Source organism: Crinia signifera, chromosome 9, assembly GCF_055691185.1.
Source record: "Crinia signifera chromosome 9, ASM5569118v1, whole genome shotgun sequence".
Lineage (NCBI taxonomy): Eukaryota > Metazoa > Chordata > Amphibia > Anura > Myobatrachidae > Crinia > Crinia signifera.
Genome location: NC_139225.1, coordinates 119,675,928 through 119,696,099, shown reverse-complemented (window position 1 = coordinate 119,696,099; position 20,172 = coordinate 119,675,928). Strand labels below are relative to the sequence as shown.

Below are 20,172 nucleotides of genomic sequence, written 5' to 3'. Positions count from 1 at the left end.
TCTGTGGGCTTGTTCACCAGAGTTTTTTAGTAACCTTTTTTTGTACTCTTTTTTGCAATTTTCACGCAAACCTTCTTTGGTGCACATAGCACATGTATCACTGAGCATATTTAAAATATATAAAAAAATCAGAAAAACTCAGCACAAACGGTCAACTGCCCCTGTGGTTCTATGAAACACAGTACATGGATAAATTGACCAATTAACAGCTGATACAAATATTCATTTTCATTTTCATTCTCATTTTCATTTTCAATTTTGATTTTCATTCTTATTTTTACTATTGTGCATATAGTGGCAGTACATGGCCAGAGTGTTATGACTAGAGACAGGATTATATGCAACATAAAAAGCTTGAAATATGCATGCAAATATGCATGAAAAATACTTAAAATATGCATGAAAAGTGTTAAAATATGCTACATTAAACAATAAAAAAAGTAATTTTTAACTTATTTATTTAAAAATCAGCATAAAATTAATTGCAAATAAACCTCAAAAATAGGCCCACAGCATCTGCAAATGTCTAGCGCTATACACAGGATTTTTTTTCTTCCTGGCTGCTACAGCAGATTGCAGCGTCCAAAGCTCTTGTTGCATCAACTACACGGACCCTCATCTCCAGTGCTGATGGATCAAATGTCAGCATAGCGTGTGAGGGCGGCGCAGTGGAAGGCTTCCTCCCTGCGCCACATACTCACTGTGACACGGCATTTCCTCCGCAATGCTTGATGTCACAACCCTTCCGCCCACCTCCTCTGCTGCAGAAGTCTGTCTCTTGGTGTAAAGTCCCAGGCCAGGAGCAGGCATAGGTTCAGGAGCTTCGTAATGGCATCCGCCCCGACTGACTTTTAGCAACATGGATTGGCAGCCTAGAGCAGTGTCAGACATATCGTACATCCAAGGTTCCCCACACAGCGCACATATTGCCCCAGCCTGCACACTCTACCACTACCTGGCCAGCAGCAGCAGGGCAAAGCAGTGCTGTGACTCGCGGGTGGAAAGGGGGCAGGGCCTAAAATATGCACCATCACTAGATTTTAGGTAAAATATGCAATAACCAGTGAGAATGGGCAAAATATGCAAATGCATATGCAAATATGCAAATGCATATAATCCTGTCTCTAGTTATGACATATATATACCAGGAGTCATTAGGCAAACTTGGGCCAATAAACCCAGGTATGCGCGAATCCACCACATGGTCAAATTAATCTCTTAATACTACACACTATATACATCTAGTTTCCTCTCTCCTACGTCCAACCTAGTGTCCCCCCACAGATCTATCAGTCTAGGGCCTCACCCAAAATTGCTGTCCGGCCATTTGAAGTACCCCCCCACCCATCTTATCAGTATACGCATAATTAATCTTTTTTTATCAACATTAAAAGCAGTGCCCCCAAAAAAAGAGTTATCTTTTTTCTTCCCACAAAATTTATGGTCACCCATAACTCCGGGGAGCACCACCAGCATAGAAATGAAGTAGGTATTTATACCTGTATTTAAATAATAGCTGGCATTAAAATCATACAATAACATCAGTCAGTGCAAGCCAAACCCCCTTTTCCCCCCAGAAAGATATCTGCAGTCAAGCAAGCTGTCCTCCCACCAAAAAATTATGAATAATAAGCCCACTCCACTATACACCCCTCCTCTGTGTATTAAACATCCTCTACCACCCTAGAAGTTATGTATCAGGACCCCTTTATTCAGCCCAATGCTCCCTTCTCCCACCATCTGTGCAGTAAAGGGGTAATTGCAGGCCCTACATGCTGAGCGGTTGATACAATACCCCCTGCCACCCGGGGGGACATCAAAGCTTCCCCCACCCCTACCGCTGGAGGATCGGTAGGTACCCCAATACATTGCTATGCTCAGGGCTCTACTCTGCTGTTGACGCCCCTGTATGTATGTATGTATATATTATATATATATATACTTTAACTGACCCGGCATATACTGGGTCACCTAAGGGTCCATCTCCATGCTTTGCTCCGCCCCTCTGGAAACCCCCTTCTGAAAATCCTGCGTTTGACACTGATGCTAACAACCGCAGATTTATGAGAGGGGTAGCCTCGGCATATAGGAGTGGTTTGGTAGTGCAGAGCGGCAGAGACGCCATGGGCAGTCCAGCCGGTGGCAGTATTGGCAGCAGTAGGCAGTAGCTGTGATGCAGTGGGGGTCAACGGCAGTGAGACGGACGGACCAGCCGGTGGCAATACTGGCAGCAGCAGGGATGTGGAGGGGGCCAGTGGCAGTGAGACGCGTGGAACAGCCGGTGGCAGCGTCTGCAGTGGCAGGTAGGTGGGTCTCACCAGTATAGCCAGCACAGTAGTGGTGTACAAGTAAGTACATTATCTTCAATATTACCTCAAAGGGGGGGACTTTTGTGCCTGTGTGCCAAAATCTTCTTATCTGTCAAACAGTTTTTTTTATGTAATAGGCATTTTTTCCATTGTATGTTGTTTTGAATCAATTAAAACTGTGTTACACTATTATTGCAACTTTTCTTTTACATATGGATCTATGATATACTAAGCTATATTGAAGGGAATCTTATTGATTTAAAGGATCTAATATAATATAAGGTACGCGCAGGTGGAGGTTTGAAACACTCTTCTTGTCAGGGCCGGCCTTAGGCATAGGCAAACTAGGCAATTGCCTAGGGCATTTGGAATGCCTAGGGGCATCAGTAGCTTCTGCTGATTAAAATGATATGCAGCATGCCTATATTCTGTGTGTGAGTGAGGCTGTATCTGCATAAGAAATAGTGTATTCATGGAAATCACTGTAACATAGCATTCCGTATGCAGGTACAGCCACAGTCGCACACAGAATATAGGCATGCCGCATATCATTTTAATCATCGGAAGCTCCTTGTGGGTGCTGGTCATAACAATGCAAAAAAGACAAATTTTCAGCAAAAAAGGCACCCAACGTTAGCAGAACTGGCCAGGAGCTGCATGGCCTATTGAGACAAGATGTATGAGGAAACATCTGTATCCAAGCAGAGGCAGAGGTCACAGTGTTAGCGGCTGTACGAGTGCTGTCTGCGGGTGGGTTGGTTGTGCAATAGTGTTCGGCATATGTGTAAGGGGCATTATGTGTGTCATGTATAAATGCATTAATAATGTGCGACATATGTGTAACAGGCATTATGTGTGTCATGTGTATAAGGGCATTAATAATGTGCAACATATGTGTAAGGGGCATTATGTGTGTCATTATGTGTATGAAGGGCATTAATAAAGGTTGGCATAATGTGTAAGGGGCATTATGGTTAGAAGGACATTAATAATGTGTGTCATGTGTAAGGGGCATTACTGTGTGGTATTATCAGGGGTGCCGAGAGAAAGGGGTAGGGGGTACAAATTACCCAGGTCAAAATCTGATGGGATGGCCCAGTGGGGGCCCCGGGCCCCCTCCTCTTAAGTGACAGCAGCAGTTGCAGCTCTTCTCCTCTGCCCAGCACACATTGCTTTGTGCTGGGTTGCAGTGTGGCCATGGAGGTGGTTAAAATACAATATTTTCTCAGGATTTTTTTCTAAGGGTATAATGTGAATAGTGTGAGTAATGTATATCAGGTAAAGTGGTACTACAGTGTGATGTAACGTGAATAAGGGACACCATCGCATGATATAATGTGAATAAAGTTGCACTACTGTGTGGCATAATTTGAATTGGGGGTAAAATTGTGTGGCCATGCCCCTTCCCAGCAAGATCACACCCCTGTTTGGGCTGCGCACCAAATGTGTGCACTGTTTCTATTTAAAATATTGCGGGTAGGAGCTCAAAATGATGACTGCTATGTCAGAGACGGAACTAGTGGCGGTGCTAGGGGGCACCAGCCAAAATCTTGCCTAGGGCGTCATTTAGGCTAGGGCCGGCTCTGCTTCTTGTCACATTATCTTCAATATGTTGCTCTGTACATCCCACTCTTTCTCTACCACCTCTCCCTCCGGTGTGCAGTCTCTCTCCCTATCCCTGGCACACTGTCTCTGTCTATCCCTAGCACTCTGTCTCTCTTTATCCCTGGCACACTGTCTCTGTCTCTCTTTATCCCTGGCACACTGTCTCTCTCTCCCTGGCACACTGTCTCTCTCTTTCTCTCTCTATCCCTGGCACACTGTTTCTCTTTATCCCTGGCACACTGTCTATCTCTCTTTCTCTCTCTATCCATGGCAGACTGTCTCTCTTTATCCCTGACACACTGTCTCTCTCCCTGGCACAGTCTATCTCACTGGCACACTGTCTCTCTATCTCTCTATCCCTGGCATGCTGTCTATCTCACTGGCACACTGTCTATCTCACTGGCACACTGTCTCTCTCTCACTATCCCTGGCATGCTGTAAAAAAAAGGAAATAAAAATCTGCGCTTCCACTTAGATGCTGCTGGATACCTTGTAGTATCACCTACTACAGAATAGGCCAAACAAGAATTAAGAAAGTAGGAACCCACGCTTCCTATTGGGGTGGATGAACAAAACAGGTAAAGTCTTGTTTATGGTGAAAAATCCTTTTCCTCCTTTGAAGTCTTTACTTCGAATTTACACCTCAAATATAAGACAGAAAAAATCTCATGGTGCAGATTTTCCGTAAATGAAAAAAATACAGGTCACAAAGGTATAAAAGGGTGCCTGTACCGTATTAGGGCCTTGCTGGCATGCTGTCTATCTCACTGACAAGCTTACGCTCTCTCTGTCCCTTGTGTGCTGTCTCTCTCTCTGTCCCTGGCACCCTGTCTATCTCTCTCACAAGGGCAAATTTATTAAGCTCGGTGAAGTGATAAATTGTCTGTTTTTTTTTATCACCGGCCAATTAGCTCCTAACTGTAAAGTTACAGGCTTGGTTTGAAAAATGACAGGTAGGAGCTGATTGGCCGGTGATAAAAACCAGATACTTATTCACTTCACCAAGCTTAATAAATCTACCCCTCAGTCCCTAGCACGCTGTCTCTCTGTGTGGGTGTCTCTCTCTCTGGCACGCACATGCTTTCTCTGTCTCTGTGTCCTTGGCGTCTCTTTCTCTGTCCCTGGCATGCTGTCTCTCTCTCTGTGTCCATAGTGCACAGTCTCTCTCTCCCTGTCCCCGGTGTGCAGTCTCTCTCTCTATCCCTGGCACACTGTCTCTCTCTCGTTGTCCCTAGTGCGCTGTCTCTCTCGTTGTCCCTGGTGCACTGACTCTGTCGCTGGCACACTGTCTCTCTCTCTGTCCCTGGTGAGCTGACTTTCCCTGGCGCGCTGTCTCGCTCTCTGTCCCTGGTGCCCTGTCTTTCTCTCTGTCCCTGGCGCGCTGTCTCTCTCTTTCTGTCCCTGATGCCCTGTCTCTCTCTCTCTGTCCCTGACGCCCTGTCTCTCTCTCTGTCCCTGGTGCGCTGTCTCTCTCTCTGGCACTCTGTCTCGGACATAAACACGCTCTTTATCTCTGTGTCCCTGGCGCACTGTCTCTCTTTCTCCCTGACATGTGCGCTGTCTCTCTCTCTCTCCAGTCTTTTTCTCCCCTCTTTCTCTCCTCCTCTCTCTTTTTTCTTCCCCTTTCACTCGCTTTCTCTCTCTCTCTCTCTCTTCCCCTTCCCTCTCTCTACCTCCTTCTGCCCTCCACACTCTGGGCCTTATTTTGGTTAATTCTTTCTGACAAAATCCTTCTTAGATGGACAAAACCATGTGCACTGCAGGGGGGCAGATGTAACATGTGCAGAGAGAATTAGATTTGGGTGAGTAATTTTGTTTCTGTGCAGGGAAAATACTGACTGCTTTATTTTTACACTGCAATATAGATCTCACTTTGAAGTAAAACCCCACCCAAATCTAATTCTCTCTGCACATGTTACATCTGCCCCACCTGCAGTGCACATGGTTTTGCCCATCTAAGAAGGATTTTGTCAGAAAGAATGAACCAAAATAAGGCCCTCTGTCTCCCTCCTCTCTCTCTGTCTTTCTCCATCCTCTCTCTCCCTCTCTCTCTTTTTCCCATCCCTCTTGAGAATCAGAACTCTAGAAGAACAGCTATGGTAGCAGGTGGCCTGAAATGAATCCACCCCCTTATGGGAGCATTGTGGGCATGCTTCTGCAAGCGACCACTGGTATCAGACACATACACAAGCTGCTTCTCCTGGTCCCATGTTCACACTGTGGCTGCCATAGGTGTACACTATGGGTCAGTGTCGGTGGACTGCCTAGAACCACTGAGTGGGGTGTCAGCATGTAGGGGGGTGCAGAAAGTGGGAGTTTCTCACATATTACACATTATTCTTAATACTAGTTCACAATGGGAAGGCAGAAAATATTATCCGAACTGTGATTCCAGCAACAGGAGGTAAAGCAACATCCATCTCTGAATCAGGCCCAGAGTAACCCAGAGTGTTCACCTGCCTGTGAAGGACACAACCCTTAGTGCAATAGGTACACCTATAGGTGGGGAGTAAAGGCCCCCTTACACTTGTCAACTTATTGTCTCAACAAATTGAACCTGATTGACTCGAGATTTATCCTATGTGCAGGAGGTTCAATCTCTTCCAATCTCTTGGTTATACTCAATGGCACAGGATTGTGGATTGTGTCCTACACATCAGGCACATAAGATTTTGTCAGACGGCACATCAGATCTCGTCAGATAAATTGACTCAAATTGGATGAAATCTCACAAAATCTCACAAGTGTAAGGGGCCCTTAAGACACCTTTTTTTTGGGGGGGTCATGTCAAGCACTCTCAGCGCGGCGGCACATTCTACTGCCAGCTAAAATCTCCCTGAAAACAGTTTTCAAAAGTAGGCATATCACTAGTGGGCTGGGCTGGCTGTAGTGCCACCAAGAGGGGGGTTTCTAATTATGCCCCTTTCAGACCGCACTTTAAAAACGGTATATTGCCGTTTTTTTACCGTTTTAAAACGGTAATGTGTGCGGTCTGAAAGGTGCAGGACCACTTAACCGGTTAGAAAAAAACGTTTTATCTAACCGGTTAAAATGCAGGGTCCTACCCGTTTCAGAACCGGTATTTTAGGCTCAAAATCGGTTCTGAAACGGTATTTAGGACCCAGCCAATGAGCTGGGTCCTAAATTCAGCACAGTGAATACTTAATGAGCGCTCATTAAGTATTCACAGCACTGGAGCCCCCCGCGCGCGTGTCGACACCCCCCGCGCGTGTCGACGCCCCCCGGCGTGTCGGCGCCCCCCCGTGTCGACTTACCCCGTGCCGGTATCTCCGTTGTGGTTCCCGGCACTGCAGCTCAGTATGCTCGGAAAGCACTTATGAAAAAAGTGTCTTTCAGAAAATGGCTGCCCCCATACGAAAGACAGTTTTTTTAAACTGGGTTTCCTATGGGGCAGCCATTTTCTGGAAGACACTTTTTTCATAAGTGCTTTCCGAGCATACTGAGCTGCAGTGCCGGGATCCACAACGGAGATACCGGCACGGGGTAAGTCGACACGGGGGGGGGGGGGGCGCCGACACGCGCGGGGGGGGGGGGGTCGACACGCGCGGGGGGCGTCGACATGCGCGGGGGGGCATCGACATGCGCGGGGGGGCGTCGACATGCGCGGGGGGCGTCGACACGCTCTCGGCCGACACGCGCGAGGGGGGGGGGAGCTGCACGGAGGGGAGGGCTGAAGGCTGCACTGGCTTTGACCCTGTATTTGGAAAGTTTCCAAAAACGGGTCTGCCAGTGTCAAAAAATCGGCACTTAAACGGTAATATACCGTTTAAGTGCTGCGGTGTGAAAGGGGTTTTATCTGGCAGACCCGTTTTTGGAAACGTTTCCAAATACAGGGTCAAAGCCAGAGATGCGGTCTGAAAGCAGCATTACCTAGGCCCACTGGGGCCATGTAGAAGCCAGGGTCTCCCCAGCAGCTAGCACATACTTGGGCTTCCTCTCCTCTGTCTGCAAGAATAAATCAATACAATCACATTGATCACACCCCAAGGCGGTTACACTAGTATTTTTCAAATTTTTTTTAGGGTGTGTGGTCATGCCCCTTATATTACCGGGGCCTGGCATTCCGCAGCGATTTCCTTCATTGTCCAGCATGTATGGGCGATGGAGGATGTCGCTGATGACGAGCGGGAGCACGCATACCATCGCCTGCGATATGAGCATACTTGCCAGACATCATTAGATTTTGACGCCAGAATTGGCAAAATAATGTAAAATATTGTCAAGCGTGTCTTCAGCTTTATAACCCAATATCGAGTGTCACTGACAAGATATCCCAGTGGTACTTGTAGCTCGACAACTGATTTACCCCACCCAGGTTGTCGGGCTCAAAACAAAAAATACAGTTTTCAAAGTGAAATGTTTTATTGCGCCCTCTAGCGGCCGTTGATAGCACCCTGAGTAACTGTAACCCCGTAGGACAGGTCAGCAAGTTGTAAGTGGCCCAGACCCAGTGAGTGTATGTGGGTGTCCTCTGCTCACAGCAGGCGGCCAGCTCTCAGCCCGTGCTCTGCCCGGGCCATGTCCCTATATGGCAGGCAGCCTCCGTACATGGCTGTGGCCGGGGACATGCGCCTGACACGCCAGCCAGGAGAGGGCGGACAGAGCTCGGGCTTCGGCTGCAGAGCTTCCTCTCCTCCCCCGGAGCTCACAGAGGCCATGGACGTGGACCAGGCGAACGCAGAGCTCCAGCAGCCGGCCAGTAAGAAGATTGACATGTCCTTGGGTAGGTCAGCGCCGTGCACTCTGTCCCCATGCTGTGCAGGACGGTTATGATCAGTCACTGTCATGCCATAATCGAAAGCCTCCGATCCCCATGGTGGCAGCGCCTCTTATACAGTTGTGGTCTGGGGAAGGGGCATGTTGGGGAGGGTACAAGTGCATACCTCCCAACATGACCCTCTCCAGGAGGGACAAAATGCTCTCTTCCTGGACTTTCCTCTTAATTTATGATTGTCAGCACCTGTGGTGACACACCTTTCTTATCAATTAACCTGTTTAAAACAGGTGATGGCAATCATTCATACATAACCAGGGAAGTCTAGAAACAGAGCATTGTGTCCCACATGGAGAGGGTCAGGTAGGCAAGTATATTATTTCTAAAGGTGCCCATACACATACTGATTACCCGGTACTTTTTCTGCTAAAATAGCATTGTTGTGCATGCGATGCGATACTATTTTAGCACAAAAAGTACCGGGTAATTGGTACGTGTATGGGCACCTTTAGAATATATAAACCTCTGCCACCCTGATGATTACTTTAGTGTCCTTTTCCCTGATGCAACTATCCGTATTAACAATGTACTTGTCCTAAACTGCCTTGTGCTGTAATTCGTTATTAGGGATGGCCATCGATGGTTGTCATCGATGGCAATTCTGCAACTGGCCATCGATAGTGCTAAACTATGCTATGAATGACCATCGATATTTTTACATATCGATGGTCATCCATTGTGTTTGTTTGATTGACCTGTGGGCCAATCAAAACACGAGGGCGGGACTTTGCGGGTGTCGGGGGGTGGAGCTATGCTCCGTGTCCCGGCACTTAAAAAAAAAAAAGCAAAACTTCGTTTTGCTGTTACATCGATGGAGGGAAACCATCTGGTTCTCCCCCATCGATGGCTAAAGTATTCGACATCGGCCATGAACCATTGATGATTTCGAATCGTTGATGGCCATCCCTATTCGTTATGTGTTTTTGCCCATAACTATGCTTTGTAAAGCGATGCGGAATCTGTATGCGATATATAAGAAACTGTTAATAATAAATAAATAATTGATGCCTCACAGTGCTTGGAGCCTAGAGCGTAGCTATCCATAATATGCCCCCATAGCAGCATTGTAAATGGACCCAGATCTAAGCAGTGGGGTAATTCAGGGAAGGTCGGACCGGCTTGTCCTTTATGCCATATAGCAGCTGTCCAGATGCTCAGCGGTACCAAATTGCAGAATTTTCAGTTCTTTACTTAGCTTCAGATAGTTACATTGTTGCTAGAAGCCATGAATTTGATTCTGACCATGGCAGTGTGTTGAGTTTGTATGTTCTGTGTGAGGATTTCCCCCAGGTGTTCCCAAAATACTGATCTGTTTTTTTGTCTTTTGACAAGTTTAATGTCAGTGTTATTCTTCATGAGGTAGAGAATTAGGCTGTAAGCTCCAATAAACAAAGAGTAATGCAAATGACTGAGTATTCGCTGTAAGTGCTGCATACTATGTAGGTGTTCTATTAATAAAGGGTAAGTAACTCACAGCCGCAGCATAGCACCTGGACATAATCTATGTTATTGATATCTGGGGTTATATATATAGTGCAGCCAGTCACTATATGAGTAGTATGAGGATCGCTTCTTGGCAGTGCCCAGTCACAATGAGGGACATTATTTTTAGCAAGATATGAGTCATCCCAGACTATCCAGGGCTGGTAACTCTCCATGGGCTTGCACGTGGTCTTCTGCGTAATTGTAATGATGAGATGCTCAGACCTAGGCTTACCATACTACTCCTTTAAATCGGGAAACTCATGAATTATACAGGTTCTGTGGCTGGATGTCTGTATTTCATCTGGTTTTAATCAACCACAGAACCTGTGTATTTCATGAGTGATCTGGTATTCATTTATTTCCAGTTTCTTATATAGTGCAGCATATTCCATTGCACTGTACAGGTGGGATAGTATGGTAATACTGGTCATACACTAGACAAAGGGTGGTCAAACTGTTATAGGGGGTTATTCTGGGTGATTCGCAAGGCTGCGAATTCGCAGCCTTGTGAGTCCACCAAACCCCACCCGGTGAATGTCCGGCAGCCTACCCCTCGCAGCGCATGTTTGCCCGCACAGGCTGTGAATGGATGTTTAGTATAAACATCCATTCGTATGATGTGGGTAACCTCCCATATCTTTCGATGGTCGCCGACCACTGAAAGATGTGGAAGGTACTGACTTTCAAGTCAATTCCATATGCGTGTACGCTGGGACGGATATGGGCAGGTAGCTGGCATCCGGAGATGTCAGCTGCCTGCCCCCCGCACCCACGTCACCGCCTCATTATCATGAGAACGCATATGGTGATGGGGCTGCCCGGGCCCCCCCGCTCTTCTCTGCCTCCCGCTCACCCCAGCGAGCAGAATGTTCGCAGCGGGTGCACCCACCCTTTGTCTGCGCAGACGTGCGGCATCGGTCCTCCAGGTGAATATGAATAACCCCCATGGTATATTAGATGTCTAGGTCGACATGGAAAATGTCCACATGAGTTTTTTTGGTGTCTATGTCGACATAGGTTGATATGTACACCGTCTAAGTGTACTGCGTCCCCTCGTATGGCTCGCTACACTCACCATGCTTTGGGCACAGTTCCTTGCTGCACTCGGCACACTATTATACACTACCACCACATCGTAGTGGATGGTAGGGTATGAAACACCACTTGTCGGAACATGTCGGCTCAGTTTAATAAACATCATGTCGACTTTTTTTTACCGTCGACCTTAAGACTGTAGATCTAATGACTGCATACCCGCCAAACCTGTCCTCAAGGTCCATCAACAGTTCATGTACCTCAGGCAACCTGTGGATCTATAGTAGGAATGAATGCAGCATGTATGAAAATGTGACAGTTGGTAATGACTACAGCTGTGCACCAGCTAGGTGATTTGGAAAACGTGGACCGTTGGTAGATCGCAAGCACCGGTTTGGACACTCCTGCACAAGACCAACTTTCATCCATATAAATCTGGTACTGTATGTACATGATGGAGGGGATGTCAAATACATCCGATAGTCTGATTTCTCGGCTCGATCTTTCGGGACAGGGTGAAATAGTCCCAAATCAGATAAGGGTATGGGTACCTAAAGGTCCTGGTCACCTTCCTTGTCCGGACATACTGGACAAGGGAGGGGGTCGTTAACGACAAGGAGTGTACACACTAGGCAATATTGTCCACAATATCGCTCAGAAAGCCTGAAAGCACTTATACAATTTTCATGTTGACATTTGTTAACAGACACCAAAAAGATCATAAAACTCATGTTGATCTAGAGCGTTTTGACCTTTTTTGTGTGTCGACTTTTAGAATATACATATTTGAAAAAAAAAAAAAAAAAGCAAATAGATAATTGTTATTGTCCATTCCTTCAGGTTGTGTCTCTGTTATCAGTAATATGCAGAACTATTTCCTGTCTTATGTGCGAGCGAAGGCGATGCTTGTATTGAATGCCTTCATTTCTGATCAAAGCAATCCCTGGGAAAGTAATGTCATGTCTGCACTGGGGTATTTTGTATTCATTGTGTTACTGTTTAATGAGGTTTCCATGTAACTAGAGCATATATTAAGTCATCTTCAGGGAGATGAAAAGCTCTGATATATTATTTACAGATACATGTGTTTAGTTCTAAAATATTGGGCTTGCTACATACAATGTGTCACATTGGGATGACAATGAGTGAATCAGCATTTCAGGTGCTGAAGGAGCCTATACACGTAGCAATCCCCAGGCAGATCGCTCATACCCCTTTTCCATTAGCAGAAATAACCCGGGTTGATGCGCTTGGAAACGAGTCCCCAGGCAAAATATGGACTCCAACCCCTGTAGATGCCGGGGTTGGACCCAGGAGCAGGGGCAGTGGAAACTGGTAATCCAGGCCCATGTGACCTGGGCCCCGTTCACTGCAATACAAAGCAGCAGCTGGGAGATGCTCTCATCTCCCATAGCCACCCGGCCCCGCCTCCCGTGGACATCACCCACCTGGCTTTATGCTGGGTCGGGCTTCTAATGGGAAAGCATTTGTAAGCTGGGTCGCACCAGGGTACAAAATCCTGGGAGCGACCCACTTGCGAAAATAGGTATTAGAATATTCCCCTACATTACTGTGTGTGTGGGGGCATAGCGATGTCCGGCCCTGAGCATCGATACCACCCCAGCAATTAATAGCCAGCAGGCTGGATAAATCTATAATTGCCAGTGTCAGGGGCCTTGTTCTCACTGCACGTTCCCCTGGGAACGAATGCTGACTGATGCCTGTTTGGGGCGGGCAGTTGGCATCACAAGATGTTAACACCCGTCCCCTTTCGGCCATCTCCAGCCGAAATAAGTCAGTTCTCACTGACTTATTTCCGAAGAGGAGAGAAATCATTCGATGGTCGGCAACCATCGAACGATTTCTCTTCCATTCGGCCGCATACAAGGGGATTTGTTCTCTGACACATCCCCTCGTCTGTAGGCAGCGCTGGCAACGGGGGATGTGCCGTGCGTTCAGCGGGGTGGCGCAGACCTGTTCGCTAGGTGTTGTTCACAGATATATACCTCTAATCTAAAGATCTATATCTATATACCTCTGATCTAATATCAGTGCATCGGTCTGTGTGTGATCTATCGACCGCCCATACAGCCGCGATAGGAGCCGGCGGTGATTGACAGTACAATGCAAATGTGTCCACCCAGTTGTGATGTCAGTCGCGACAGATTGGTTAGTGTGTATGGAGAACATGCTGCCCGTCTGCAGATGCTGTATATCTACCAGTGTGTACTTGGTTTTACCGTGGGTATGTGTGTGTGTGTGTACCTTGTTATGTTTATTGATTTTCGAAAAAAGATACAAACCAATAATGCTGCTTGTCCACTGCAGAACCGTTTTAAGTTACAGGTAATCTTAAATGGTATTTAGCATTCCCACTGCAGCAGATTACAGTTTGAAATGCCATTTAAGTCCCATTCCCATTGCAGGTAAAACGTTTTAGCTCTTCAAAACGTTTTTACAGCATTGGTGTGCAGTGGTGCTAGTAATATATACATTGCTGGCCTGTGCCAGCAATGTATATATTACTGGCTGATAAATAATCATTGGTGTGCAGTGGTACCAATAATATATACATTGCTGGCCTGTGCCAGCAATGTATATATTACTGGCTGATAAATAATCATTGGTGTGCAGTGGTACCAATAATATATACATTGCTGGCCTGTGCCAGTGGCTCCGTGTTCAGCGCGGGGGGGGGGGGGGGGGGGGGCGAGCAGGTCTCCGTGGCGGGGGGCGTGGTGAGCAGGCCGGGAGGGGTGGAGCAGGACTGCCGGGCGGTGATTGACAGCGGGACGGCGCCGGTGAGCGACAGCGGGACGGCGCCGGTGAGCGACAGCGGGACGGCGCCGGTGAGCAGCGGTGAGTATATGACGCTGCGGGCGGGGAGGGGGGGTGGCAAGGGAGGGAGCAGACAGCTGGACTGAAAGCCGCGCATCTTTCAGCCCGGCTGCTGTATACAGATTCAGCGATGATGGCTCAAATATGAGCCATCCTCGCTGCATCTGCTGGTAAAACCGTTTAAGAGGCATTCCCATTGCCTCTTAAACGGTAGATTACCGGCTAAAACCCTGCTCTGAAAACGGGTTGAAATACCGTTTAACTTTAAACGGTATTTCAACTCTGGCGCTTTCCCACTGCAGCCTTAAACGGTATTTTGCCCTCAAAAATCGGCAAAATACCGTTTCAAGGCTGCAGTGGGAAAGGGGCATAATAGAGATAAAATAAATAACAAAAATAACAAGTAGGGGGAGTGGGAGCAATGACATCATTATTTATTAACATTGTAACATTGAGAATGGAAATAAAAATACAAAATAATGTATCAAATGCCTCATTTAGAGTACTGTGTCCAGTTCTGGGCGCCTCACTCTAAAAAAGATATAAATGAACTGGAAATGGATCAGAGAAGGGCAACTAAATTAATAAGGGGTCTTGAGTGAATAGAATATAAAGATAGGCTAACCAGGCTGAATATGTATTCCAGGGTTGCCGACTCTCTCGGAATGGCCGGGAGTCTCCCGAAAATCGGGACCCCCTCCCGGCCCCCCGGAAGGGTGGGAAACCCTCCTGGATTCAGGGGGACCCCCCCCCCTGCGCCCCGGATTGCGTCATTAAAATGCTGCAATCCTCGGGTCTCAGAGGAGGGGGCGGAGCTAAAATGACACAAACATGTCATTTTAGCCCCGCCCCCTCTACGGAGATCCATGAATTCGGCAGTTTGCCATCATGGGGGCGGGGCTTAGTGATGTCACACTTAGGCCCCACCCCCTGAGCGGCTGCTGGATCTCTCCTCTCCGGGCTTCTCCCGTAGAGGAGAATTATAAAGTCGGCAACCCTGATGTATTCACTTGAAAAACGAAGACAGAGAGGTGATATGGTTAGTATGTTCAAATACAGGAGGGAGATCATAAGGAGCTTGGAGATTACTTATTCAGTAACAAGAATGTACTTAGTACATGTGGGCATGCACTAAGAATTAAAGAGACAAAATTCCATATGGAATTGAGAAGAGATATCTTCACCGTGAGAGCGGTTAAGTACTGGAACTCTTTGCCGGAAAATGTGGTAACCGCAAACACAGTAAAGGAGTTTAAAATAAAACTGGATGCATTTATGGACACAAAGGGAATGATATAGGCCCTTATTCTGGTTGGTGCGGTAATATCCGCGTGCGTTCGTACCGCCGATGTTTTGTGTCTGCGCATGTGCAGAGGCGTCTCTGCGCATGTGCAAACGGGGCGTACGGCCAAATTTCGCATGAAATGTGAACACTCCGAACAGGGGGTGGAGAGGGGCGTGAAGGGCTATTTGGGCTCATTACCATATGCATACGCCCCGCGTTTCATGGGCGTTCCCATGCAAACGCTGGGCGTACGTATGGTAATGCGGCCGTGACGCACGTGTAGGGGGCGGACATATGACATCGCCGGATGTCAGCTGCCCGCCCAGATCTCTGCTTTTGCACGGAAAAATGTCCGTGTGGTCTGAGGTTGTGGGAGCTGGTGGACCACTCGGTCCTGCATTCGATGGTCTGCGACCATCGAATGATGGGGGAGGTTCCCTGAGATGGAGGAGGCGTATTCCATGAAAAATACACGTGCGGTCCGTTCGGCCAGCTTCTTACCGCGTACGGACAGAGTTGCCGATCCGTATGGAAGGCGGGGTTTCGCACGCACGGTCCTGGCCGCATATTTGGATCCGGCCGCACCGATCAGAATAAGGGCCATAGTTATTCGCTAGTCTAATAGACAATTAGATAGGTTAAACTCGATGTACTAACGTCTTTTTTTTCCAACCTAAATAACTATGTTATCATGTTATTATATAGTGGAATTGCTCCCAGTCACTATACACCAGAACTATGGGCACAATAAACAACTGAATTTGCCCCAGAGTCCTTATTCATATTACGGTATTCTGCTGCGGTTGCAATTTCAATCTTTTTTTTTCTTCTCCCAATTGCTTATTCAGCTGTTATGTAAAAGGGCTGTGTTGTGTCCGTTCTGAGGAAACCAACCCTGAGATGGACTTTGGCAGGTCTACAGAAATCCTTACTAAACCACTACCGCTGCATAATGCTGGACTCTGTGCAAGGGTTAAGGAGATTCTCACTGACCTGTTGCAATGATGGGCCAAAGAAATTCTTCCGTATGTGCTATAATTGTGGACTGTGCCTGCGCTAAGTAAATCCTCACTGACCTGCTATAATGCTTGACTGTGCCAAGGGCTAGGAAAATCCTTACTGACCTACTATAATGCTTGAATGTGCCACGGTCTAGAAAATCCTCACTGACCTGTAATGATTGGCTAAGTAAATCCTCACTGACCTGCTATAATGCTTGACTGTGCCAAGGGCTAGGAAATCCTCAATGATCTACACTATTGTGTTTTCTATTTCTCTTTTGGGTAAATTGAGAAAATTTGGAAAAAGAGAATCTGCCAGCGCCCAGGAATTGTCAGTAACTTTGTTCTTGTAACTTTACCTTTGTATGAGTGGTGTGCCATACTACTGATTATTTATCATAGGCAGCGGCAGGCGCAAGGGTCCCCTTCAAAAACTCTGTTCTTTTATTCCTATTTCTGTATGTCAGTTGCCACCAGCTCACATGAGATCCAAAAGAGGCTCGGGTGGCATGGTGCCACAACATGCTGGCCAGGTTTGACAGTGGTTGCTCAAACTCTGTCTGGGAGATCATCCATGGCAATGAATCCTGAAACTACAGTTTCAACCGCAAGACTAAACAGTCGACCCAATGGACTCCATTTTGAGATCTGTCAACACAGAGTTCAAACATAAGTGCAGCATGACCAAGCAGATGATGGCTGTTTTTGTGGCTAAGACTGGTTATGCAACTTCCGTACCAGTCATGCAGCAGTGCATCGTCACTGGCGACTGATACAACACCCAATGCTGCTGCAAGCAAGCAGCGTACTTTTTGTACTAGATGTGATGTGATCTAGTACAAGAAGAACGGGCTACACTTTTTGTGCTGTGCACTGGGAACCAATGGTGACAGGTAGCTTGAGTACTGGTGTTTAACAGGGGTCAGTCTGGCATCCAAGGAAGGGATCTGGCCTGGGAGCCAGGGAGGTATGTTGGCCTGGGAGCCAATGGGGAGCACTGTCTGTTAAGGAACCAATGATAATGACTATTGGTCTGGGAACTGATAATGGAGTTCTTCGGCCTGGAGCCAGGAGTGATGTTAGCGGTCTGGAAACCTATGCTGTATTTGACTGACTAGATTCGATGGGAAAACAATATGTCTGGGAACCGATGGTACACTTTGGCCTGGAAGCCAATGGTGACCTCTGCTAAGGATATCCTGGACTGAGCACAGACTTCTTCAGGTGGAATGCTGGAGATGGTAATAGCTTGAAGAGAAACTGGCAGGTGGAGAGTTAACCAGGTAGCAGGTAACAGCAGCAGATGGACACAGGTAACGCTGGAATAAGGATTAGCTTGAGCCTAGGAGCCTTGGCCGCTGACTCTGGAGTGTATCATGGGGAATAGACAAGTTGTTCAAGGCAATTTGGGATTCTGGGAGCCTTGCTGATATCCCCCTTGCTCTCATGTGATTGGCTGCAAGCCACAGCATCAACCAAACCGGGATTGTGCATTGGGTCCTACACATCAGGCACATACGATTTTGTTTCTGTGCAGGAAAAATACTGACTCCTTTATTTTTACACTGCAATATAGATCTCCCTTTGAAGTAAACCCCACCGAAATCTAACCCCCCCCCCCTGGAGTGTGCATGGTTTTGTCCATTTGAGAAGGAATTTGCCTCTGCGACTGAACCAGAATAAAGGCCCAAGTGGTAATAGCACGTGCAACTTTGCATGGACTCCTCTGGTGAAAATATAATGTTCACTTTGTTTGTAAATATAATACTTTTTGTGCATTGAGAAACTTATTGCAAACCCATTTTATTGATTTATTGATTTATTTATTTGTGTTTTGGGAGGTCTTCTTACTCCTGGAAATAGATGCACTTTCAATGTACATTTTTGGAATAGTTTTCCATAAACATATCTTTTATTATTTATAAATGCCTGTTTTTGCTTTATTTTTAGTATACAATGGTACACTGGTATGCCTCATTCTGTAGAGATGAAATCGCAAAGCAGCAAGATCATTGGAATAAAAGGTGGAGTGTGCGTATGTAAATGAGCTTCCCTTGCCGTGCAGAGGGACTCCGAGCCTGAATTTTATGTAAAGTTCATAATTTTCTACATTGCCAGGGAGATATTGGGTCTTATTCTAGTTCACTCTTTCTGATAAATTCCTTCTTAGATGGACAAAACCATGTGCACTGCAGGGGGGCAGATGTAAAATGTGCAGAGAGAATTACATTTGGGTTGGTTATTTTGTTTCTGTGCAGGGTAAATACTGGCTGCTTTATTTTTACACTGCAATATAGATCTCACTTTGAAGTAAAACCCCACCCAAATCGAATTCTCTCTGCACAAGTTACATCTGCCCCACCTGCAGTGCGCATGGTTTTGTCCATCTAAGAAGGATTTTGTCAGAAAGAGTGAACTAGAATAAGGCCCATTGTCCACCTTTTTGCACACTGATTTGCACACGGGCAGTTCATCCATACATGGGGCCTGATTCAGACTTGATCGCTGATCCTTTGTACCAGAGCATGGTAACTAGTTCTGCCACTGCTAAGCTTTATATCTGTAGTTACAGTGTGTGTAGGGGAATACAACGCCACACTGCACTTGTAGCATTATTGTTAGGGGTTCTGTGTGCACAGTTACACTCTCAGCCTGGTTGTATGGCAATGTCTATATTTCATGGCCTGGTACCTTCAATCCTTCCAATGTCTACATTTCATGGCCTGGTATGTTCAATCCTTCCTTTGCTAATTATGGAATCAGTGACAGCTGTTACATGTCATTCTGTGAAAATCTAACATACCCCTTTCACATCGCACTTTTAAAACGGTAAATTGACGTTTTTTTCCCTTTTTAAAACGTTTAAGCCTGCACTGTGAATGCACCACAGCCGATTTACCGTTTAAAGTTAACTGGCATTTCGAACCGTGTAAAAAGCAGAGTCCTACACGGTTCCTTGCCGTTTTTTGTGCAATGTGAATGTGTACAATGCTATGCATTCACAGTGCAGGCTTAAACGTTTTAAAAAGGGAAAAAAAACGGCAATTTACCATTTTAAAAGTGCGATGTGAAAGGGGTATAAACCGGTATTTAAAACGGTAATCTGCGGCAATGTTAAGGCTCTGACCCGTTTTAATTACCGTTTTAAAATACCGGTTTTTAAAACGTGTCGGCGATGTGAAAGTGGTATAATCAAGTAGAGCTGCTGCTTCCAGTGTATGGTACATTCAACTGATACAACAAATGTGTGTGGGCAGAGTGTCCCTTTAATCTAAACCCATCAAAGACTCAAAGAAATCTCATGAAATGACATCAGCAAAGATGACAGGATTAGGTACGGAACAGCCGAACTGTGCAGACCCCAAATAAGTGGCGGTATAATCCCCACTGTGATATCTGCTCTACAGTATATGGCTGCTACAGTATGTTATACAGTACCTGTGAAGCCCAGATGTATGCTCTGACTACTGATAGATGTAGAGTACAGTGATGCATGTGGGTATTGGGTGCATTGTTGATCTGCATTGTTTCTGATGTCACTTAGCATTGCAACTTGTCCAGAACCAGTGACCGCATCTAGGTCGTCTCTGTACTTCATAAGAGGACTCCGATTATATTCACCCTTGAGGCAGCGATTTAGTTCCAAAGAAGAGGGGGGGCTAGAGAGTGAGGGGGGAACGGGAAGCACAATTCTTTAACAAAGACAATCAGGATAGCGGCTGATGAGTAAAGCAGCCATGGCTATGTCTGTGACAGGCACTCATTGTAAGGGCCCAGCCTCCCGTCCTCTTATCAGTTCTCAGCAATATAATATGCACT

At 46.5% G+C, this 20,172-nt stretch overlaps 1 protein-coding gene across 2 annotated transcripts in view; it reads left to right on the top strand.

Moving 5' to 3' along the window:
- The first annotated feature begins 8,347 nt into the window (after nucleotides 1-8,347).
- Nucleotides 8,348-20,172, top strand: part of LOC146035898 (UAP56-interacting factor-like) — a 31,229-nt gene continuing 19,404 nt past the window's right edge. The window contains exons 1-2 of one of the 2 annotated variants that reach the window (XM_083159597.1): nucleotides 8,348-8,658; nucleotides 18,304-18,377. In XM_083159597.1, coding sequence (XP_083015723.1) covers nucleotides 18,323-18,377 — 55 coding nt within the window. In that variant the 5' untranslated portion in view covers nucleotides 8,348-8,658; nucleotides 18,304-18,322. The remainder of the gene's footprint in view (nucleotides 8,659-18,303; nucleotides 18,378-20,172) is intronic. The other variant, XM_083159596.1, reaches the window with a different exon arrangement.